This window comes from Lytechinus variegatus, chromosome 15 (genome assembly GCF_018143015.1).
Source record: "Lytechinus variegatus isolate NC3 chromosome 15, Lvar_3.0, whole genome shotgun sequence".
In the NCBI taxonomy this organism is placed as follows: domain Eukaryota; kingdom Metazoa; phylum Echinodermata; class Echinoidea; order Temnopleuroida; family Toxopneustidae; genus Lytechinus; species Lytechinus variegatus.
The window spans coordinates 20,103,267-20,129,165 of NC_054754.1; the positions used below are offsets into that span (position 1 = coordinate 20,103,267).

At 37.7% G+C, this 25,899-nt stretch overlaps 2 protein-coding genes across 2 annotated transcripts; one reads left to right on the top strand and one right to left on the bottom strand.

Moving 5' to 3' along the window:
- Positions 1-9,778: 9,778 nt before the first annotated feature.
- LOC121429184 (anaphase-promoting complex subunit CDC26-like) lies at positions 9,779-19,311 on the bottom strand. The gene is made up of 3 exons (XM_041626126.1): positions 19,228-19,311; positions 13,032-13,535; positions 9,779-10,996 (listed from the first exon to the last, which is right to left on the bottom strand). Exon 2 carries the CDS (start codon positions 13,347-13,349, stop codon positions 13,044-13,046), a length of 306 nt encoding a protein of 101 aa, XP_041482060.1. The 5' UTR covers positions 13,350-13,535; positions 19,228-19,311; the 3' UTR covers positions 9,779-10,996; positions 13,032-13,043.
- Positions 19,312-23,228: 3,917 nt separating this feature from the next.
- LOC121428352 (muscarinic acetylcholine receptor DM1-like) lies at positions 23,229-25,488 on the top strand. The gene is made up of 2 exons (XM_041624931.1): positions 23,229-24,164; positions 25,111-25,488. Exons 1-2 carry the CDS (start codon positions 23,271-23,273, stop codon positions 25,417-25,419), a joined length of 1,203 nt encoding a protein of 400 aa, XP_041480865.1. The 5' UTR covers positions 23,229-23,270; the 3' UTR covers positions 25,420-25,488.
- Positions 25,489-25,899: the final 411 nt, after the last annotated feature.

The window sequence follows — 25,899 nt, forward strand, 5'->3', positions numbered from 1 at the left end:
TTCTAAATGCTTATAATGACGTTTTATATCTTGAAAGTGCAGTTGCACAACGCAAAAAAATCTGAAAAGAAAATTCTGATAATTCTGAAAATCTGATAAGAAAATTTGCTCCATACGTCGTATGGAGCAAATTTTCTTAAAAGCTGCATGTGAGCGAAGAGAGTGGGCGAAATTGTTATTTTTTATACAAAAAAAATGGATAGGCCTAAAAAAGGGCGTAGGCAGGATTGATGGGGAGGTGCACATCCTTGGGAGATGGAACTTAAGTGGTATGTGGGTGCACATCTTGGGGAGGTGGAAATAAAGTTTGGAAAATCAGCTGTTGAAAGCAGAAGGGGTACAAATTTCCTTTTGCTTGCCAGTATCGGAACTCCTCTGCCTCAGCTGGAAGGTGCACGTACACTCATTGCACCCCTATCTCCCCCCTCCCCCCCCCCCCGTCTACGTCCTTAATAACATGAACCTTTTCCCATTCCTTTTTTCCTCTTTTTTTTCCTTTAACGTGAACTTTTGGGGTCCATGGCCCCAGGCCCCATCCTTCCCGTCTGTTTGTCAGTGATGCCAGTATAGCTTAGCATTGAAAACACGGCGATCTGTAACCTAGAGCGCTCAGGCACGCGAAGCGCTTCGCGGGCCGGAGCTCTCTGGGTTAGGCGATCTGTAGAAAATTGCACTACATGAAGGAAAAAAATATAATATGAACAGTGACTTGGAAGATTTTCTTAACTTACAGAGGAAAGAGTGAGAGGGTGAGGAAAATGTGTATTCTAAAAATTTTGAATCTATAGTTTCAGACAAAAAGAACATCATGATCCTTGCAAATCAGTGGCGGATCCAGGAGGGGGCATTTTCGGCCCGTACCCCCTCCCCCTTGAGAGTCATAGTTAATGTTTTTTTAATGCATTATGTCGTTCATACACAAGTGTGCCCCTCCCCCTTGTGAAAGTCGTAGCAAATATTTTTTGTAGGGATATGTCGTTCATGCACATGTGAGGACCCTTTTTTTTTTTGCTTGTCAAATTTCCCTGGGAAAATGTGCCCCCCTCCCCTTGGAAAATCCGGAATCCGCCCCTGACATGATTCACGTTTCGTTGGGTTTGGAAGTGACTTTTAACGGAAAATTTCACCTGAAACGTTAAAAAAGTTTACGCCTTGTCCTTGATGAATAACAGTCAGCGTTAGTGACAGTAGAATAAATATTATCAATGAAAATGCAATATGGCCCTCGACTCCTCAACCAAAAAGGTTTCCAAGCCTTTCAATAAAGTCCTGTGTCAACCTTTAAAATATGACAAAAGCATTGGCGTTAACAACAAAGGAATACTTGACATCGAAAAGTGAAAACTCATGCCACCTGGACAATACCTTCGTTTTGTTTATGAAAATAATGGAAAAGAGGGGTCATCAGTGGCGTAATGGGCAAAAAAACAATGAAGGGGCGAGATCTTGGGTATATGGTGCAAAATATATAAAAAGTTGCGAGCGAGCAAAGCGAGAGAGAGTAAAAATTTCGTGATAGATTTTGACATAGCAGTCCGAAAATAATATATTTCACCCTACTCTCTTTCCTGTTTTCTTTGTTTCCCGGTCGTGATTTTGGGGCGGGGGCAGTCATTAGTGGTTGTTAAAATTAAACCTCAAGGTATGATTTAAAGAAAATATAAATTGTTCAGCGATTTTAAACAACAGCGAAATGAAAATGCATTGAGCAAGGGGTGGAATACCGACTGCCCTTACAAAATCGACTAATTTAAAGTGTAAAGAATAGTGTAAGGGGGGAGACGGTATTTGGATTGGTGGCGAATTCCCTATATTTCTGTTCAATCTAAAAGTATTTTATATAGAATACGATAGGAATTACGAGGACAGATTTGCTATTGATAAGGGCCATACATCTTTTGCAAAAAATCACAAAGCAAAATTAACAGTTGCCCTTGTTCTTTCCTTTTCTCATTATTTTATTTTTATGAAGAGATTATAGTTTCATTCTTGCCTTGACGAGAGAATAAAAATTTCAATTAATTTCAGTTAATTGATAAAGGTCCATACACAAAACTGTTGCCATTATTTTGGTGACTCTATACTCTTGTAAGTTGTAATATGGTGCAAACCAATAAGTGCTTACCAACAGTTGGAATGGGAATGTCTTTGAGTCAATAGATGACAGGGTGACTCGAATTGAGGATAAGAAAGGGGTAAAGGGTGGATCTCTGATATCCCACCAACAACATCAACTATGTTTCAGAGGTATACCCAGGATTTTTTTAAATGAAGGGGCACGATTCGTCAAAAGATCTGGAAAGTATGGCAGGAGAATAGTAGACTATTAACACTTAAAAAGCAGGCACTTCTCATAAAAAGGCAGAAGAATTCCCAATCATGAGAAAACTGGTACATGTGCCCCTGCCCCCTGCCTCACCCCCCCCCCTTGTCTCCCCTGGATCTGCACCTGCCAGAATTTGTTGAATATGCATGTGTCGTCTCTGCCGACACCCTGACAACAGCGCCACGACCGTCACCTTCTAAACAAAATAGAGTCTTGTCCTTCATAACTTTGCCGTTCTCATCTATGATTGGACAATCTTACAGAAGGGCAATGACGTAGGCCTATCGTTTATTAAAACAAAACAATCTCACTTTGGAACCATATACAGTCTCTGTTTTTGTTTCAGTGCATATCCACCCAGACAAGTCAGAAAGAGTCACAGCGTTTAATGTAATCGTATTATAGGGAGTTCACCGTTCTAGAAAGTTTCTCCGCCTGCTTTGGTGTCTGTTTTTAGAAATATCGCGTCATCTTCTAGGTATTATCTAAGATTTGAAACAAAAACACTGTAACTCATAAAAAGGAGAGCATCTTTCTGATCAAATCAGATTTTTGAAGCGAAATATCTGGAAAGGAAAGCGAAAGCATATCTGTGCATCACTTGTTTTGAACCCTGGGCTATTTTCATAAATCTTTTTTTTTGCGAAGATTTCAAAGGGATCGAGTTTGACTTGAAAAATATTACTTGAAAAATATCTTGAAGAAAAAAAAACACTCGAGTAAAAATGGCATCTGTACGTGATTGTAGCACTACAGCCAGTGTCGACTTCAGCACATCGACCGAAGCCCAGACGGGGACGAACATCTCCGAAATCAGCACGAACACCGCTTCGCTCAACCTCCAAGACTCGACATCACAGATGGATGGCCCGAAGATGATGAACACCATGGCCCAGGCGAAACCGGCGACGGACACGGCGATGTCAGGCATCGGGCCGGCAACAGACGAGGCGTCGACGTTCATTTCACCGGACGGAAAGGACTTCTCCACGCAGTCGAGCGCGACGACGACGTGGAACGACTTCGGGACGAGCACCAACAACATGGCATCGGTGAAAACCGCTGGGATAATGACGTCGCCGACTAGGAAGACGAACGCGACATCGCAGTTCCACTCGACCACGAGTTCGTCATCGACGATGTCGGCACCTCCTATGATGGATGGCGGTACGTCCCCAAAGATGACGGGGAGTTCGACGAGGGAGACGCAGTATGAATCCTCTTCTACCATCAGCAGGTCAATGAATACACGAGAGTGAAGCTTACTTTCTGAATAAGCAATTATATTAAATTTTCGTCGGGGTGGGAGGGGTACACATCTTGTAAATATCTAAAGGCTACCGCATACCTTACAATTGACCCGATTTTGGAATAAAAGGTTGTAGATTTCGATGTTATGAGACATGGAATGAAATATGGTACTGTGTAATGCTCTAAATACCCATTTTAAAATCTGTGTTTATGATATCATTCTTATTAGAATAAAAGCGAATTTAATATCTAATCGTAATTGTCAAAGCAATCGTACGACTGACTACGATTTGAAACTAATTTGGACTTTACTCCAAACTAGAGGCTTAACCAATTATCCAAGTGTTTTATATCAGTATTCTTTCAGTTGAATTTGAACCTCAAATGAAAAAATACTTTTCAATTGCATTTTCAGAAAATGAGCAAAACGCGATTCATTCTCAATCGGATCGTGGACCAGTCGTAAAATATGCGGTGACCTTTAAAGATATACACGATTCCAAACATCATTTACGTGTATATCACACGTATAATGAGTATATATACATATGTTTACTGAATAAATTATTGAAATTAATTTGTATTTCTCGAAATAAACTTTTTCAAATAGCAGATATTAAGTGACATTATAGGTTATTATCATGTTGCCTGTATGCATATGTTTTTATATAGATTACTAAAATTTGTTTTCAAATTATCTGTAAATAGCAAATGGATGTGTTGTTTATTTCATTTTATTTTTGTTTATTTAATCAAAATCTAAGGTTCTTTCATCGGTGATTTGGGGGGAAGGGATTTCGGAGACTTTGATATGCACCCCTGCAAAGATACAGATAATCACATGAAATTTTACTCGTTTGTTACATTAACGTTTGGATTGTACAGATCCACATATGTAGAAACTGAATCAATGTCTGCCAACTTTTTACCAATAGAGGGCATGTATTTATTCATCAATAAAAAAAATCATTTTATTTATTCAATAAGCATGAGCAACCGACAGAGAGGAATTTATCATGATATTCATTTTTCTGGGGGTGGGGGGTCTTCTTCTTCTTTTCCTAATTTCACATTGCATATACAAACAAACTACTTCCTTTTATATCTAGGTAGATTTACGTCGTTTATGAAACTCTATATTACGCGATTTGTTATATTCTTTTCACATTTGAAGTCATTCAAAAATATTCACAATCATTCTTGATAACGGTGATATATTTGCACATTTGATCAGAGGAAGAAAGAAGTCGGAATTTTCGAAAGAAAATAGGACCTTGAGCAGAAATTACAATCAATAGAAGCAAGTGTGAGAATATGCGTTCAGTCGCTCCCGTTTGCCGTTTTTTTCTCTTTCACATGAAGTTTATACTTAAATTATGCCAAAACCCGAAAGTATACAAAATGAGAGTTCTAAATTTGTTTCAATTGTATCGTCATTCTAACGTTAAGGTTTCAATTTGTTTTCATCACTTTAGAAATTAAATGCATATTAAATCTAATGAATAATTTATTTTACTATGTGATTTTTTTACGATATAATGTTTATAATTAATTATTGTTATTATCATAATGCGTTATCTATTTCAATTAGATTTTGGAAGACATAAATGTATGATCATTATTTCTTTTTTTTTCTATATTTTCTTTATCATCGAAGGCTAATCAAAAGTATAAAATGAAATGTAGCAGAAAAATTACAAATTTGTAAATCCCTTTGTTTTAATTAAATGTTTTCTCGTTCATTATATCATGATTTTTATTGTTGAATAAAACAGCCGTTTGAAACTGTCATTTTATCAAATTAGCGCCGTTTTATTAGTTTTAAAGGGAATATAACCTTGCAGTGGGGGAATGAGTAAAAAAGGGGGAAAATGACGGGTAGCATGTGACGTACAGGTGTCTAGTCTGGAGCGAGCAATTCGAGTGAGCCCCAAAATTGACCGTTTTAAAATGAACAGAGTTTAACACGATATATACAGAATACTTATTTTACCCATTTCCTTTTTTTTATTTTTGCGGGTGGGGTGCGAGGCATTCAGAGAGAGGGGAGGGGCAGACGGTGCACCTGGTACAGAGAGGAGAGGTAGAAAGAACGAGAGAGAGAGATAGAAGAATGTGAGGAAAGAGAGGAGAGAGAGACGCAAAGAAAAGGGGCTGAATAAACATGATGAAAGAGAGGAGAGAGAGACGCAAAGAAAAGGGGCTGAATAAACATGATGAAAGAGAGGAGAGAGATAGACGCAAAGAAAAGGGGCTGAATAAACATGATGAAAGAGAGGAGGTAGAAATAATTTTTTTAATATATGCGAAAGGAAAGCGTGCGGGAGGTGTGGGAGTTGGGGTACCAGTGTGGTGACACTACATTTGCTCCGGCGACGATTGCTGCGGGCCTTATTTCGTCAACAGGGGCTTTCACATTCGTTCTTGCGATCGTTTGCGATCATTTTGGACACAATATAGTAGCACAGCACACAATTGCAACGGTTGTAAGCAGTCGCGACACCAATTGTGAAAGGGGCTTTAGATACAGGGTTAGGGCTGCAAGTAGGGTTTCATGTTAGGTATATGGTTAGGTTTAGGGTGGGGTATAGTGTGAAATCCAGGGATGAATTAGGTCATTCCATTGGCGGCGGAAGCCACAAATTTGAGGGGGAGACCACCAAAAAATTTTGACAAGCCCCCCCCCCCTGAAAAAAAAGGTTATCAACCAAAAATTTTAGGGGGGACGCAGGAAACAAAATTGACTAGCCAAAAAAAAAAATCAACAAAAAATTTAGGGGGGATCATCCCCCCCTCCCACCTCAAATTTAGGGGGGACACGTCCCCCCCCCCCCCCCGTTGCCTATGGGTCATTCCATCAATGTTTTTAATTTACAGCGGAGCAAATGTCATGGAACCAAAGGTGTATAATTATATTCGATATTTGGTATCTTAACCTGCATAAAACTGCATTACCATGGTAACCACTTCAACGTTTTGTATACGTTATGTCAAGGTTCATATACTGGGGCCCGGAACATCGGATTCAATGGCCTAGTGTGCCAAATATGAGGCAAAATTCATATTTTAAAAACCTGCAGAAATTTTGACCAATTTAGTACAAAAATCTAATTTTGTGATTTTGACGTAATATTTAGAAAATGATACCGCATTTCACACTTTTTTTAGTACGTTCCTTGTCTCCTTTTTTTCCTTAAAGGTCAAGTCCACTCCAGAAATATGTTGATTTGAATAAATAGAGAAAAATTAAACTAGCAAAACGCTGAAAAATTCATCAAAATAAGAAAGTTATGACATTTTAAAGTGATATGCACAATTCAAATGAGACAGTCGATGATGTCCCTCACTATTTCTTTTGTTTTTTTGTTTGAATTATACAATATTTCATTTTTTTCATAGATTTGGCAAAAAGGACCAACTTGACTGAATCATATAGTATAATACAATGTTGATTTCAGATGTTCAGAGAGGAATTTTTCGTTGTTTTACTTGACAATGAGGAGAAAAATATAATATTCCCTTTTTCATATAATAAAATACAAAAGAAATAGTGGATGATGTCATCAGTCTCCTCATTTGCATACCCACCAGGATGTGCATATAACTGTTTCGTGAAATTACACAAAACTTTAAAATGTCATAACTTTCTTATTTTACATCCGATTTTAATGAAATTTCGGTGTTATGCTTGTTGGATTTTTCTCTTTTTATTCAAATCAACGTATTGTTGGGGTGGACTTGTCCTTTAATAGTGAAAATTTGGAAGGGGGGTACGTAGTCCCCAAGCTCCCCCATTGGTATACCAGTGATTGGATATAAAAAAAGATACAATTAGGATGTAAAATAAGAAAATTACATGTATGACATTTTAAAATTTAACTTCATTTCACACATCTTGGATGGCAAGTGGCTGAGGGAACGGATTATACGTCACCCACGCGGTATTTTCTTTTTATTATATCACCTGAAGAATGAAATATCATTTTCTCATTCAAATATAAGAAATTCCTCCATGGTCACGTGATATTGTCATAGTTGAACCTATGGTGATTTAAAGAAGAGTTTTCCTTATTGACAAATTTGCTGACGTTGAAATATATCATAACAATAAAAAGAAATTATGTGGCATCATTTAATTTCTCATTTATATTATCACTCACTATTTTGTGCATATAAATCTTTTGTGAAAAAAAAACGTCATGACTGCCTTATTTTCTTAAATTGCATTTGTTTCATTTTTCTCTTTTCGTTCAAATCAGCGATTTTGTTGTTAAAAGTACGACTGCTTCATATGAACAGTCCACACATTACCAATCATAGCCTTATAACATTGATCAGTCATGCACAAAAAAATATATTAAAAATCCAGAAACTATCTGTTAAACTGTACTCAAGTCAGGACCATACAATGTAGTACCAAGTGCACATCCAGAAAAGTTGGCCCTTTTTTTTATTTGTTGCTTGTCGACTTTCCGGGAGGAAACACCTGCTTGATTTTAATAAGAACCCCCCCCCCACCAAAAAAAATAGCCCCTTCCACTCAATTTCAAATCCTGAATCTACACTTGATAATGATCACAACTCAGTGAACAACAATAATATAATTCATACATCCTATCACACAACAAACGCACGTGTTTTGAAAAAATAGAGATATAAAATTAATAAATTTCATATATTTGGTTCAATTTTCAACAACTGTCTTTGTTATAAATAACAATTATTCTTCCCATTGTCATCTCAAAGCTGAACATTACATGTTTATCCGCCTAACAGAACAGAAAAGCATAATACATGTAAATGTAAGATGTTTGATTAAAACATCATACAGTTTGAAAATATGATATACCGGTTAGCCTGTTGATCATATCTTCTGTCGAATATGTTTCCAGTAAATCAGTTTAAATCACATTATTTTAATTGGAATAACATTTTATTTTCCTTTTTTATAATCTTCTGTAATAAAGGAATAATATATGCCGTAGTGCAAGAAAAATTAGCGTCTGTAACAAAAATAGTACTGTCCTAATTCTAGTACAGTGTACTTGTCGAATCAAAACAAAATACTGTGAAAATTATATATGACAGACACATAATAGTCTTATCTTTAGTTTCGGTGGGTCCCCCTAAATGTTATATCACTATTCCAATTTTAGAGCTTCGGTTTTGTGATGTCAGTACACCAGCTCCTCCTTATTTTGTGGAAAATGTATATTCACCCAATATTACATTGTCCCCATGAAATGGAAAGTGATTTCATCTGTGTGGTGAAAGGATATATTGATCATCAGGTGCATCATTTCATACCTCCTTCTGTAAGAAAAATATTCATCATATATTCATCATGTTCCATTACAAGATTGAAATTCATGGAAGTCATATTACATGATATATGGGGATGGGGAAGTTGCCCGTATGTGACGTCATAAAATAGAACCTTCAAAATTCATAATTTTCTTAGTCTTTGATGGATTCTCATCAAAACTTTGACCACATTTCTCTCTAATTCTACTTTAATCACAACCAATTTATCATCAGGGTGAACATCCCCTTTGAGCAACGTGAACGAATACTTGCCCAAATCAACCTTCCAAACATTTATCCAAGTTGACACTTTATTTAACCAGGTGGTGGTTCACAAAGATTTTTAAATCTGAAAAGTGACACTTAGGGTTGCACTTAAAGGGATGGTCCGGGTGTAAAATATTTATATCTTAATACATAGAGTAGAATTCACTGAGCAAATTGCTGAAAATTTCTTCAAAATCAGATGACAAATAATAAAGTTATTGAAGTTTAAAGTTTAGCAATATTTTGTGAAAACAGTCATCATGAATTTTCATTAGGAGGGCTGATGATGTCACATCCCCACTTTCCGTTTTCTTAATATTATTATGTAAAATCATAATTTTTTCATTATTTCATACTTGTGTGAATAATATGTCTCCCTTGAAAGGAAATAAGTTGCAACAATAAATATCCAATGCACTAAATCAGTTGTCAATCCGACTGTTCTAGTTCTTGGAGGAAAAAATTGAATAAACCTAATTTCATGTAATAAAATACAAAAGAACAAGTGGGGATGTGACATCATCAGCCCACCTAATGAATATTCATGACAACTGTTTTCACTAAATTTTGCTAAACTTTAAAATTCAGTAATTTTGTTAATTGTTATCTGATTTTATTGAAATTTTTGGCATTTTGCTCGGTGAATTCTACTCTATTTATTAAGCTATAAATACTTTCAGCCCGGACCATCCCTTAGAAGTTCAGTTGCGTGCGTTATACAATGCATCACTGCATTGGTCAGATCATGCACACAGGGCGCGCACTACTGCATATCCATCACTCAGATTACGCGTTAAATACCATGTGCGCATTAGCGTTGAAGCATGAACCCTAAGTCACACTTACATGTGACTGTGAAACACCACCATGACTAGAATCATGTTGACTTTAAAATGCTGACTTGACTGTATTCATGAAAGAACAATTTCTAACAAATCATTACAGAAAATAAGCATAAAATTATAGCTTTGGAATTTTCAAGCAAGTGGGTTCACTGACCCTAATAAAATTTAAAATCTAAATCTCAGAGGAATTATAGTCAAGTTATTTCATAATTACACGTTGTCAACAATACATTCCAAAGTAATACATAGACATTTCTTTATCCATTCAACTCATCGAGATATCTAACAAGTTACTGGATTGGGAAACAAATTTGTGGACTAAAAAAAATCATTAGTATTAAATTTTTCCACATGAATATTAAACTTAAAATGTTAAATGATACATTTTACATTAATGAATTTGAGTTAAATTCTAAAATTACATGTAGGACTATAGATTTTGTTGCTACGTATTCTACAGAATTATGACTGAATCACCCATCATCTTGTCTCTTGATATCATTTTTGAGATAAGAATAATTTTAGAGACGCATGGCCATAAAAGTTATCCACAAGAGAACATCATTGACATGGTTAAATGCATCTATGTATTCTCCAACCTGGTTTTAGGGGTGAAGTCTGTGAACATAACTCTTCTTCTTAGTATAGTATCAGCAGAAATTAGGATCAACTTTTGAATGGCGAGCGTTATTTCATAAAGAAACATCTTTTAATTGAGGCTCTACAAATCTTTACACGTGTTCGAACTCAATTCAGCATCTCAACCATATACATCAAGATCCATCATAGACCATGGATCCTATGTCAACACCTGTCCAAGACTCAAACATCAGGTAGCACTGCCAGAATTGTGCTTCATGCTTGCAGTAGAATGGCAAATTTGGACGTGTCGTGTATGATCTCGCTGGACAAGGTCTGTGAGTATTTCATAATCCCACATGTACATCTGTTCTCTGCATCCAACCAGCATGATCCAGGTTGCTTCTGAAATCCAAATTATGCCCTGGAAAATAATACAAGATACAAACAAAATTATATGACAACTAAAAATGAAATCACAAATGATAGGAGCAACATGATGATAAAGCAAGATCGAGTGGTTAATGTATTTCCAAATGATATGTAACTTTGGAGTTAAAGATTATGTTAATCTCCTGGCAAAGCCAAACTGCCCCCCCTCCGTTGGCCTTGTTAATGTGAAACAGTGCAATCAATTTCCATTGATTCATTAGACTCTGATTATGTCCTTGATCATTACATGTACATTTAAAAGGCATTTCATGGTTATCATTGCTTATTAGATCTGTCATCATAAATCACCATCAAATATCATTATCATCTTCTTAAAGGTCAAGTCCACCCCAAAAAAATGTTGATTTGACAAAATAGAGAAAATTCAATTAAACATAACGCTGAAACTTTCATCAAAATCCGAAGTAAGATAAAAAATTTATGTCATTTTGAAGTTTTGCTTATTTTTCACAAAATAGTGATATGCATAACTCAAATGAGTCAGCCAATGATGTCCATCACTCACTTTTTCTTTTGTTTTTTTATTATTTGACTTACACAATATTTCATTTTTTACACATTTGACAATAAGGACCAACTTGACTGAACCATTTAGTATTAAACAATTCTAATTACATATGTTCAGGGAGGAATTAATCGATGTTTCCCTTAACAATCAGAAAATTAGAATATTTCATATTTCATATAATAAAATACAAAAGAAATAGTGAGCGGATGACGTCATCAGTCTCCTCATTTGCATACCAAACAGGATGTGCATATTATAACTGTTTTGTGAAATTAAGGGATACTTTAAAATGTCATAACTTTCTTATTTTACATCCAATTTTGATGAAAAATGAAATTTTGAATGTTATGCTTGTTGGATTTTTCTCTTTTTATTCAAATGAGCTTTTTGTTGGGGTGGACTTGTCATTTAATGAACATTTTCATTATTGATCTATATAATACATAAACTTAATTATTTGAATTTAATAATTTCAGAAAGACATATAAGTTTAGCCTTAACTTAAGGTCTTTCTACAAAATGAATAGACCAAAACCTTCAGGCTTTGTATTTTGCTTGTTCCGCTGAACTGTGTTGGCTCCAATGGGATGATCATAGTAAAATGTCAGAAATTGTTAAATCCCCAGAAACGACGGTTATTCCTGTCTACAAAAAGTCAAAATGAACTGAATTGAATTGAAAGTGAAAGACATGCCACAGCAAATAATTTCTAACATTAGAAAGGTCTAGGCTACGCTACCGGCTATCTAGCAGTGCCAGTGGCACCTGCACTTCTTTACTAGGCCCGAGACTAGTTTGAATTGTTGACTTTGACTGCATGCAAATTTACGGTCGATACTAACTCAGGGAACTCCCGCCCGCTACGCGGGCAGGAGCCCAGGACCTGACGTGTAATTGACCATACTCACCTGACTAGCGTGAAGTATGGTCAAAATAATTCTCAGAATAAACAGAAATCAAGCACTTACCACGATTATATGGATGAAGGTCTAACGAGTGGCAGTTTCCTGACATCTGGGCACAAACTGGAACCTCAAAAAAATGAAAAGTTCTCTTCTTCTACCCCCGTCTCAATCGGCCATTTTTGTTATGAATCGTAACAAAATGGCCGATCGAGACTGGGGTAGAGGGAGAGAACTTTTCATTTTTTTGAGGTTCCAGTTTGTGCCCAGATGTCAGGAAACTGCCACTCGTTAGACCTTCATCCATATAATCGTGGTAAGTGCTTGATTTCTGTTTTAACTATTTATTCAGAGAATTTAATATTTTGACCATACTTCACGCTAGTCAGGTGAGTATGGAATTACACGTAAGGTCCTGGGCTCCCGCCCGCTATGCGGGCGGGAGTTCCCTGGGCCGGGTTAGGTCGATACAGACTACAGTCAGAGTACACAGTCATGACAGTACGGTAGTAGTACAGTTGATAATTAACATGATTCATTACAATTTACATTTATAATTATTATGGAAATATATACTCAACAATCAAGCAGCTTACTAATAAGTAGAGTCACTCGCCACCTCTAAATTCTCCAATTCGACTTGAAGTAGATGGAACAGGTCTGGGATCGAATCCAATCCGTGCACGAATCCTTTCATCGCGGGTCTTCGCGTCAACGACCTCGCCAGCGGGAACTACAGTTTCTTGGTGGGCCGCTGCCCCGTTGGATGTGCCTGCCTGTCCGTTCTTTTCAGTTGGGCTCAAGCCCACAACTTGTTCCACTCTTCTTTTTTGTTCTAGCTCCTTTTTAATGTTATCGAACTCCTCAAGATCTTCCAACTTCAGTACAATACGCGTGGGTCCTCTTTTAATCATGTCTGTAGTATAATTTGTAGTTTATTGTTGGCTTAGTGAAGTCAGGGTCAAACTCGTCAGAAAACGGTTTACTTTCGCGGTCGCACATGCAAACAGTCTGAAGTTATAGACTAAATTCCGTCGAAACTAGTAACCCAGGACTATGGTGTCGTGCAGATAATTGTCTTCCCCATATTTGTCTATGACCTTTCAAGAAAAATAATAGCGATAATAATTACCATATTAATGATTATAATAAAAAAAAATTAAAAAAATAAGAGGGGAATCAGCAAAAAGTCTACTTAAATGATACTTATTGGGGGAGCAATATCAAATCATTGGGAAACCCGGCAGGGAAGCTCATGAATGTTGGATCTGATAGCTATAGAGAATAGGCCAAAATTTAGAACTTAGGACGGGTTGTAGCTCAGCTAGTTATAACGCTTCAAGATTAGAATGTGTATCCCGGTGGCAGTCAAATATATTGCTGTACACACGCGTGACCCCAAAAAGCGTTTAAAAAGTGTTTTTTTTTCAGTTTTGGACGTGGTCCGCGTGTGGACATAAAAAAACACTGATTTTCAAGAAAAAGGGTGGTTTTGAAAGACAAGTCAATGATTCGCGTAGTCAAACATATTTATAGGGTATGTTCTTTTCCCCCAGTGGCGTAGACAGGTCCTTAGACCTGGGGGGATGATCCCTAGCTGGGTCATACTTTATATATATATATATATATATATATATATATATATATATATATATATATATATATATATACAATTAATATATAAATATAAAGAGTGAAGGAGATATTAACGTACTCGATAAAAACAAAATATCATGGGCCAAAGCAGACGAGTTAAAGATAACAAAATAACACGATCTGCCTCATGGATTATATATCTCGTGTGTCTTTTAATCACTTTGCTTTCAGCAATAAACAGGGCATCCAGTAATAAACAAACTTCCTTGCACATTTTTCATGGCAGTAATCTTTTGTTTGATTAATGACAATGAGTAAAGATGATCATAAGAGAAATGTCATTTGTCGGATGTCTAGTTATCATCTTGGTCATGACAGTCCTGCTAAACATGATCTAGAATAACTAGTATTCCTTATTTTACTAGTATAGTAGTATACTCTTTTAAAAGTAGCGATATTGTTAATGATCAAACGAATGAATCAACAACTAAAGGAATAAACTCTGAATAACGATCCTTAAATGTATATCACGACGCAAGACAGTTGTTATTACTTAAAACTTGCAAGTTGTAAATGCATATAAGATGATTGACTCTGAATAAAAGTCCAATTTTGATCATGTTTGTCATTGATGTACGTTATGATTATTACTGCTATTATTATTGATTGATTTTAACTAGCATTCATTGCTTTATTACTGTATAGTTTTGCTTCTTCCCCCACAGAAACCTGGGGGGGATGATTGTACACACCATCCCCCCCACCTAAAATTCTGGGGGGGATGCATCCCCCCACCTAAAATTCTGGGGGGGATGCATCCCCCCCCGCTACCTACGCCCCTGGAGAGGAGTGAGAAAGAATGAAAGGGTTTGATGAAGTACAAGGAAATTGATTTTGAACAAAATATGTACATTGTGAAGAAAAAATTCATATGTTGAAAAAGAAAGTCTAGCCAAGCAGAAAAACCAGAAGAATAAAACAAAACGTTTGAGGAAAATTGCACAACTAAAAGAAAGTAATGAAATTTTAATCATGAAGAACTAGAAAAATCACAAGACAAATTTCTGAATGAATGTACCACTAACCATTTATTTTGCATTCATACTGTAAAAATTCATCATTTGACCAATCACATAATTTTTTCAGAACTACAAGTTAACATTGTCATATTGTTATGTACGTAGGCCTTAAAATATCCAATGAACTCAAAATATTGAGCTTGTCTATACTTATACCTTTAATCACTCAATTATAAATATTGAATCATTGATTAATATAAAGTCTGTAATAATGGAAACATGAAAAAACATATCTATCATCGAGATATCTTGGTAAAAGTTTTGAGGAAATCAAAATTTCGAAACAGTAAAATTTCATAGTATTGATATACTAGCAGATAAAATAATGGTTAGTAGTGCATGTATGATGTCACAAAGTTGGTAATTGCCCAGTGATTTTCATTTCATTAAAATTTCATAACTTTTTTATTACTCTTCCGATTTCCCTCAAACTTTTTAGTTCTGTCAATCTGATTTTTCTGGTCCTGTAGAGGGGTTGAGACAGGGCCGCGGAAGCGGTGAGGGGATCAACCCCCCCCCCACACACACACACATCTTATCTGCCCCATAATAATAATTAAAATCTTATTTATATAGCCATGATAGCGCATATAAGTGCAGAAGCAGTCCCTGTATATGTGCTTTATAAATAGCTAGATAAATGCAAACGTATCAAGAAGGTATGCATATCAATACCATAAAAACAGACAAAATTCAACTACAAAATGAGCCTATTCAACAACAAAATGAGCCTATTCAACAACAAAATGCAGGTCTTTTGAGTTGGTAAATCGCAAGAGAGCAATGCAGAGGCCACTGTCGCCCAGAAAAGGAGAATGCTGAAGTGAGAGAGGGGATGACGAAGAAAAGAGATAGTCTGCAGCTACAAACCATATTTCTTTGTTTCATGCATCTGAATATCTCCAGGTAACATAATTGCGAACAAAATGTTCATACAATCTTTTTTTTACATATGTAGGAATTAATATTTAATTCAAGCAAATTAGGTCCCAACAAATTAAACGCTTTTCAAAAGATTATCTTATTCATATGTTGAAATAAGGTTTGTTTTTAAGGCTAAGTTTTTGTTTTGAAGATGGTCACGACGTATTGTATGGTCAACGTGTTAGACTCTTGCGCGAGCCGTTTCTGTGTTTTTTTTTTAATGTTTTGGCGGAGCAGTGGTGTTAAGGCCCTAAACCGCAAATTGCACCTAAACCGCAAATTGCCGCTTAAGCATGTAGAATATTAACAAGGACCGTGCGCGCGTAAGAGGCGTGAACACAGAGGGCGGCAAACATAAATCGCAGAAGGATAGAGGTTGAAGAGTGAGGAATTAGAACTAGGGCGCTGATCTCATTTTTATGAGAAATGTTGTTGTTGATACACGTATTTATTTATTTATTTGTTTATTTATTTAAATATTTTACCAGGGTGCTCATTCAACATAAAGTTGGTCTCCCATGGGGCCCTAAAAGGCTATCATTATTGTTCTTCTTGTTTGTTGGTTTTGGACTTTTGGTTATGGCGGGAGTTGGGCAACTTGGGCTGTACATAGTGCCGGGTTTTTTTTGTGTTTTTTTTGGTGTTTTTTTTCTGTGTATCCCTAATTCTCCCCTAGTATAATCTAACGCCTGTAGGTTTAAGCAAAGGAAAAGGGAAGAAATTAAAGGGGGAAATAAAAAAAGAATCGCTATAAATAATTTTTTAAATATTTATTATAATCTTTTTAAAACTTTAATACAAAATGTTACGAGGGTAATGAAGCCATGTACTCATATTATTATAGTCATAATCAGTACGAAATAGTAGTAGTAGTAGGAGTGGCAGTAGTAGAAGTAGTAGTAGCAGTAAGAGTAGTAGTAGTAGTTTTAGTAGTAGTAATAGTAGTAGTAGTAGTAGTAGTAGTAGTAGTAGTAGTAGGAGTAGTAGTAGTAGTAGCAAGGGCGCCGGAAGCGGGGGGGGGGGCAGGGGGGACACTTGCCCCCCCCCCCCCCAAATAAAATTTTGGGGGGCAAAACGAGATTTTACCCCCCCCCCCCCATGTGCCCCCCTGAAAATAGAAAAATGATAAATTATTTAAGGACAAAAGTAAACGAAGGCACTTTTCTGCCTGAAAACTGTCATTTTCATTGTCAAAAATGTTGCCCCTGACGGGGCAAATACATTATCATAGTAAGCCTCGTGTCTTTTGACGAACAGTTCCTCTGTGAAACATACCTTTGATAAGCCCCTTTTCCATTTTATTACAGTGTGATAACGTTTAACCTTTTAATGAACACATTTCAGACTAAAACAAAAGCGAATGGCAAAGTGATAGTGGTCCACCAATGATTAGGTTTATAATTATATGATGCTGGCTGTGTCGTCTAACAAACGCGCGGTCGCCCAGAAACGCTCAGATCGGACCCGATATCACTAACGCCCGTGAACACTAGTTACTCGAGCAACATATGGAATCTATGTCATAGCTGTCAAGCCCAGAAACCATAACATCTCGAGAAACTTGTTTCAATTATTTTATTTTCAACTAAATATTAATTGAGTTAATACAGTGATAACAAGTCAGTGCACTAAAGAAAATACCAAGGTCATTTCAACTAAATATAGACATGTTATCAGAAACTTACACACAGAATAATCATGTGTAGAGGATTATAATTTATAATTTGTGAAAATGGTGAATCCCACTCGAAAGCAACTTAGAGATAATGTATAGACATGAATAAAATAAAATCATCTGAGAAAGTGTCTTCATGACCGGACTTATATCATCCGAGATATGAATAAAAATGTAAATAAAGAATATAAAAGAAAAAAATAAGCGTTACAGTATACTGCTCTACTACTAAAAAAAAATTTTAAGATATTTTCACAGCCCCGTATTTTCCTCTATTCCTTTTCATTGGCATGATTGGAAGGCGTTTTGTCTGATACTATTTCAGCTCATATGATATAGCACTTATGTATTTTAGATTCCAAAACTTATTCCCATTACCTGTCACTAATCAGATCGAGATGGCAGCTATGTTCTCTGGTTCATCCCAGTTTTTGTTATTCATGGACGTTTGCAAAAAAAAACAAAAAAAAAACAATCCGGAAGTGGGTGGGGCTGCAAGACCTAAATTTTCGAAGAAACTTAAGAGCGAGAGGGTTTGTGATGGGGGAGCTTTTGCATTTTCTAGAATAAAATTGAAGGATTTCGTGCACACTTTTGGTGAATTTTGTGAATTTTGCCCTCTCGATCGGCGGCCCCCGGCTGCGTACGGTCATGTTTGTCATCTTAAAGTCTTTAAAAGGCCTATATTACATTGGTTTGAAACAATTTCGTTTGCAATAAGGCTCGTAATTTGCTGGAACTGCGACCCTGATCATGAAGAAACACCAGTCTGGGTCAGAAGGGAGGAAACAGAAGGAGCAAAAAGAACTCCAAGACTGTTTAATTCGCAAGAATTTATTTTTGAATGCTCTTAGAAAGGCAACCTTTATACTCCATTTTTACACAAAGTCCTTACCGTGGGGGGTCCCACAGCCTCTCCCGCTCAATCGCTTCGGTATCTTACGCTGTCAAAAATATTGTGCCCCCTTCGGGATTTTGCCCCCCCCCCCAAAAAAAAAAAAAAAAAAAAACTGAAAGTGTTCCGACGCGCCTGAGTATTAGTAGTAGCTTGGCCCTGGGCCTGGAGAAAGAAGTTGGATGACTCTCGGCCGGACGAATCAACACCAACCACCAAAATAACAAAGTTATGATTTTCCAATTCATCATGAAAATTTGATGAAGGTTCTCGCGAAATTTTAGGCCAGCAGACTTAGCAGAATCAAACAACTTTCGCGAATTGCATGAAGTGTTTACATACATGTATGCACAGCTAGCTGGCTCAATTTCTCGCGCGAACGTGTGCACGCACAAAGAGTGCATTGCTATTGAGTAAACAAGACTAAACTTTTTTTCTACAAGCTTAGACGGCGATTTGCGGTTTAGGTGCAATTTGCGGTTTAGGGCCTTAACACACGTCTACGTGCCCGGGCTGGCTGCCGCAGTAAACCCCCTACCCTAGTACAATGTAGGCCTAGCTCAGCTAAACTTCTGAAGCCATGATCGAATACCAAAATAAATCATTTATATAGATCTATTCACCTGATCCTCGTCGCCAGTGTAAAGATGCAAGACATCTTAATAAATGATACTTGTCTTTTAATAGAGTCCATGTTTACCGAGTCACGTTGTTCCTTAGGCTTTATTTGTGTCTAAAACGTGACAGTGAATCTCGCTGATCACACATAGCATAGCTAAGGTGTCTTCGAATCACAACATTACACTGAACTATCACTGGATAATATGTGATGATTGACCCATGGAAATCGTTAGTATTGTGTTCCTCTGACACTGTTCATTTTTTCCACTTCTTTCCACAATGACAATGTCAATTCTTACGGAAACGATCATGCAGCATGACGTATGAGTGAATTGACATAGCTGATTACGTATCCAAGATCAGAATATTCTAAAACTGGAGCTGAATGTTATAGACCAATTTCACGGCCGGTTTATGTATTTGGCCCTCTATCGGCGACGCCATTGCTGCGGTGGGCAAGTGCGCTGACCGCGATTGGCTCTGTGTACAAATTCAATGAAAGATTACAGATAAGCTCTGATATTGTGTCATTAACTTCATCATAAATCAATAAAGTAAAGCATGGACACCTGGGTAGACGATGTAAGACAATGGCCATATCTGACCGATGAAGGTATGATGAATTTTTGCACTTTGGCTACTTTTTCCCCTTAGTTTTGTCAGTAAAAGTGAGTTGATGATGACCAAGAATCGCTGTTTGTTTTCATCAGGGAGCTCACTTCTTGTTGCTAGTAAATTGTGTTAGAGTAGCGGGAGAGTGAACGAGACATAGAGTGAGAGAGAGAGAGGATGAGAGAGGAGAGAGGGGGGAGAGAGTATGTGTGAGAGGAGGGGGATAGTGCATGAGAGGGGAATAGTGAGAAAGGGGGGGGGGGGTAGTAGAGAGAGAGAGAGGGGGGGGGCAAGCGAGAGAGTGTGTGAGAGAGGGAGAGAGGGGGATAGTGTAATACAGAGAAGGGGATAGTGAGAGAGAGAGAGAGGGATAGTGTGAGATAGAGAGAGGGAAAGAGAGGGACTGATATTTCCATCTAAGCATGATCAAAGAAATCCCCCTCCCTCCCCCCCCACAAAAAAAACCACCACCACCACATTTTATGCAGGCCTAAAAGGAGGGGGCAAGGCAAGAGAATAAAACAGAGAGGAAGGAGGAAGGGAAAGAGAGGGCCAGGGCCCTGTTTCATAAAAAGTTGTTATGATAGCAACTCCTGCTGGAATGTTAACTACCATGGTAACAGCGAGAATGCCCCATTTCATAAAAAAAGTTATGATAGCAACTCTTGCTGGAATGGCAACTTTTATTATAAAAGCCAATGAGATAGCAGAATTCTCACTTTTGCCATGGTAGTTACCATACCAGCAGGAGTTGCTCTCATAGCAACTCTTTATGAAACAGGGCCTTGAATGGCTTTTTTTGGTGAAAGTTGTCATTCCAGCAAGTTATTGTAACAGCTCTTTATGAAATGGGGTCCAGATCCAACAACATAATGCTTTTTTCATCTAAGTAAATCTACCTATGGGCCATCCACCCCCCCACTCTCTCTCTCACACACACACGCCTATGCAGGGAGTACGGCTTCACACACAAACAGGCTTCATGAGTCCAAGGCGAGTGAATTTCACATTCACTTTGCTTCCAATCCTGAAGCTTTCTCCAATTGTTGTGGCAATTGAACACAGCACAGCTGCGACCTGAACTTCTCCGATTAAAGAGAAATTCCAGTAGTTGCAGACTTGCAGTTAACACTGATTTCATGAGAAAGTCTGTAAAACAAGGCTTAATTGCCAGTATATCATCGAGGATCTAGATCTGGTACAGTTACATTAACTGGACTTTGTGAAATCTTGAAATCTACGCTGAAAAATGTTCACACCGAAAATCCCCAACACAGATAAGCGCACGTGGGACAGTGTATTATTATTGCTTAGGGCGTCGGGCCCGACGCCCTACCCGAATCTCGTGCTTATTTGCTGATTTCTCAGCAATTACACAATTTCTTCCAGAATCCTTTGGCACATGCGTTTTATTTATACAAACAGACACTTTAGTGGTCATTTCATTGGATTCTGTACGAACTCATTTTGATATCGTTACCAAAACTAGCATTTACCTTTAATGCTCATTGTGAATCTTACAAGAAATCTGCTCAATTGGTCCAAAATAAAAAAAAAATCGAACGAATGTACCAAATACCCTATTGACTTGTGTACTATAAAAGTTTATTCGCCCACCGCAGCATGGCGACCAGTCTGCTGCCCTCTCACGTTGTGAAATTGGTCTATAGACGGATCCCCGATCTTCTGTCTTCGTTTTCCAGACACCCAACAACAGGTTTGGAAAACGAAGACCGGGGACATGCGTTATGTCAATGGTATAAAATTTTAATGCCAGCTGAGCTGAGCGCGATATATTGCTCAATCAATTATCATTCACATTACGATATCCATACAATTAATCATTAACTTATCAACCAATCAAAATTGATTACATATCCAATATCAGAATATTCCTGAATTTGATCTGAATATAATAATGGTTTATTTTAGCTAGACGGATGCGATCCCCAGTCTAACGTCTTCTGTCTTCGTTTTCCAGACACCGAACAACAGGTTTGGAAAACGAAGACCGGGGACATGCGTAATGTCAATGGTAATAAAATAGTTGCAAACGGCAGTTGAGTCTGCTTGTACGTGATTGCGCAGTATGAGGTGTATTGTATGCAAGTTTTCATTTTTATGATAGTTTTGAGAATAGCAATGGCTGAATTCCGTGGGTGAATTGTTATGTATTAATTATGCCCTAGCTGATAACGATATCCTTACAATTAATCATTAACTTATCAACCAATCATAACTGATTACATATCCAATATCAGAATATTCCTGAATTTGATCTGAATATAATAATGGTTTATTTTAGGTAGACGGATGCGATCCCCGGTCTTCTGTCTTCGTTTTCCAGACACCCAACAACAGGTCTGGAAAACGAAGATCGAAGACCGGGGACATGTGTTATGTCAATGGGAGAACATGTGTGGGGGGCAAGGTCCAAAGTCCATTCTAACCCCCGCGCACGTGTTTTGTATATACACACTTTGCACTGCTTTGTACACACTTCGTGCGTGAACTACAAACGCTTTCACACGAGTGTGATATGTGTCCCCGGTCTTCGTTTTCCAGACACCCGCCCAGAGTGTTTAATTCTCAGAACAAAATACATGACAATTGATTTTTCTCTTATTTAGCTCGCATTCACACTATTTGAATAGCGCTTATGAGATTATCACACATTTATGTTGTTTATAAGAATAAAGCTAAGAAATGACTGATAGGGCATGGGCTTTTGCCCCCATCCAACCCCCCCCCCCCAAAAAAAAAAAATCACCACCAAGAGCAAAAAAGAGAAATAGGAAGGGATAAGGGTGCAATATAATATTATTTTCCAAATATTACGTCAAAATCTATCACCAACTTGGATTTTTGTAATTACGCGATACGACATATCGAGCCCCCCTCAAAATTGTTAGCTCATTACGCCATTGGGACAACTCCTTCAAAGAAACACACACGAAAAAAACTTTGAGCGGCCGATCGGGAAAAATGGGTGAAAAAAAAAATCGCCCCCCCCCCCTATTGGCGGAGGCTGGATCTGCCCCTGGTTTATCCAAAGCAAAATTTGTAAAGAACATTTATATGAGAAAAATACCCTTGCACGAATATGCACTCGTTAATATATTTCAAGGACTTTTAATAATCATTGGTAGCGTCTTTTTTCAGAGGCCAATTTCCTGTATTGCATTTTGTGTCATTTAAAGAAATGTCACACAATAATGGGTAATGGTTGACAATTTTCCTTCTGTATCTCGCCCATTTGATATTGGAAGGACAATCTCAGCCTATCAAAAAAGTTCTGTCATCGTAAATACTACACTTAAAATATTGCATCATTCCATGCTACTCATTTATGGAACAGAGCACGTAGCCATGTCACCAAGAGATGTATTTAAAGGAAAGATGTAGAGCTCTGGGAAATGCTTCATTTTGGGAAATGCTTCATTTAATCATGGCTTCTTTTAACACTCAGTCATACTCGACGGACATAGTTTTAAGTGATGCCCAAAGTACCACTCCTCATTCTCTTGATTCGTCTGGAACTAGTCCAGAAGACCTAAGAAGTCTTATCTTCTCCGCCATTTTTTTCGCTCTCATCGTGATAGCCAACATTATCAGCCTCGGAGCGTTCATGGTTGAGAAACGCCTCCGTACTTATAATAACTACTTCATCATCAACCTCACCATACTTGATTTGCTGGTTGGAATTGTACTGGGGACTGTGATAGAGTATTCTTATATCAAGCGCTATCCATTTTCTCAAAATGTCTGTAAGATCATGACGGGAATCTTCAATGGAATCGTCAATGCTTCTAACATCACTGTGGTTGTGATCTGCGCTGATCGACACCAAGCTATCTACGATCCCATCAACCATTTCATCTCTAGGTCAAAGCGTAAGGCCATCATTATCAACTCCCTACCTTGGGTGATTGGACTGTCCTTCTGGATCGGGTATGTCACTGTTTGGGAGTTCGTCGTCGATTACGACAACGGACCACACTGTCTCCAGCTGTACTTAAAAAGCCCCATCACGAATGTCATCCAGGTTGTGGCCAAGTTCTTTCTGCCTCTTGCCGTTATCGCAGTTCTCTACTTCAGAATCTATAGGAAGATCCGAAAGACGGTTGGGAGAAGGGGGAAGATCAAGAGGTCGGACGGGTTGACAGACATCAATCTTTCCACCACAGATGTGTCGGGTGTTCGTGTCATTTCGAGTTCGCTTGAAGTCTCCTTAGATAACATTGCAGAACCAAGAAGCAGAGACGACACCATCGTATCTCCGTCAAACGACGAAGGCAAGATTGGAGATCGCAGCCAAGAATTGTCGGTAAGAAATCTGAGGAAATTTACCCGTTATGAATTCTTTGGACTTACTCGTGAAGTTTAGTCGACGGACGTAGGTCATCAAACGCGTACATATACTATTTTTTTTAATGTAAGTATTTAAGTTGTCGAAAAAAATGGACAATCAACTCATGCCATGTTGTTAAACTGTTGACTACTTAATTATCATAGGTTTTGTATGGGGCTATCTATTTGTAGAAGGCAATCAGTTAAAGTCAGGGGGTGTCAGGATACTCTGATAGGGAAGGGGGTAAGACGATTTCAAGATGACGTAATTTCTTCCCATTCATAATAGGGATATGTTAGAGTTTTAAGGTCGTACCTCTTTTTGTATTCTTCTTCCTTTTTTCTTCATCCCCTTTTTTATTCTCACAAGGTGAAAGGGGGTGGTGGTCCCCTACCCCTTTATGGCGCCGCCCGCGCACCTGTAACAGATTTTTAAGACTAATACTATTATCAGCAATTCCATTTTACCCACTTGATCAATGGCAAAATACATGTACCTATTTACGAGGCCGCCATCATTATCAAGCCTCGTCGCTCACGATGGCGGTCTCTTGCATTCTTTTAAAATGTCAGTTTTTAATGAGTAGTACATTTTAAGCAAACAAAAACTATTCATTGATCAAATGCTTGTACTATTAATTTGTTACCTATTACATTTGTACATATTTTCTTGTAAACTTCTATCTGATGCATTGAATGCAGAAATAAAAGCAATTGATCAATAATTGTTGAGTATATACCCCCCCCCCCCAACGTTTACCAGCAGAAAATGCTGTCCTACCGAGTGCCTACGGGAGTTACCAGAAACAGAAACTCGGTGACTTCATGGTCTTGTACACGATATGCACGCAGTGTCTTCTTGTTTTTCCTTCCATTTATCCCTTTTTCTCATTTCGGCCATTCTATATTTCTAAAAACAATAGAAATCAAACTCAAATCGTATGGAATCGACAGCTGAAACGACGAAGGCCATTCGAACCCTCCTCCTCATCGTCATCACTTTCGTAGTCACGTGGATTCCTGTTAGCGTTCTCAATTTGATCTACAGCTTCGAACCTCGACTCGTTTTGCCAGGTCTACCAATCGAAGCTTTCACAACCATCCTCAACCTGCAGTACGGGAACAGCCTCTTAAATCCTCTCTCCTATGCCATGTCTCAACCTCTATTTCGAGAAACCATCGTTAGGATGTTCACCTGTAGGGGTTGTAGAAGATTATCGCGAGCTAACTAAACTTGTACTCCGATACTGCGTTCTTTTTGTTCCTTATGGTCATCCACTTTCGTTTTAATTCCTTTACATTGCAACCAGTGGTGTATAGATCGGGGGCTTGGCCCCCCCCCCATGAAAAAAAATCACAACCAAGAAAAAAAAAGGAGAAAAGGGAAGAAAGTGAAGAGAGAAGGCTGAGATATGACCTCATTTTGTGAATATTTCTAATAAAAAATTCGAAATTTTGCTCGCTCGCAACTTTTAATAACTTTTGCCCCGTACGTCGTGTCTGGCCCCCTCATAATTATTTTTGGCTCATTACGCCACTGATCGCAACTACTTTAAGCTACTTTATATTGATTTATTTATTCATTATTTATATATTTATTTTAATTTGTGACATGCTTATATTTTCTTGTATTGGTATATGAACATTTTGTTTGAAGAATTGATAAAATATGGTTTTCTTTAATTTTATCTTTTATAGTTCCTAGAAAATTT

Bases quoted from the DNA above. Each gene is read 5' to 3' on its own strand.
- LOC121429184 (XM_041626126.1), bottom strand. From the start codon at position 13,349: ATGATTAAAAGAGGACCCACGCGTATTGTACTGAAGTTGGAAGATCTT.
- LOC121428352 (XM_041624931.1), top strand. From the start codon at position 23,271: ATGCTTCATTTAATCATGGCTTCTTTTAACACTCAGTCATACTCGACG. The intron at 24,165-25,110 runs GTAAGAAATCTG...TAAAAACAATAG, and splicing joins ATCGCAGCCAAGAATTGTCG to AAATCAAACTCAAATCGTAT.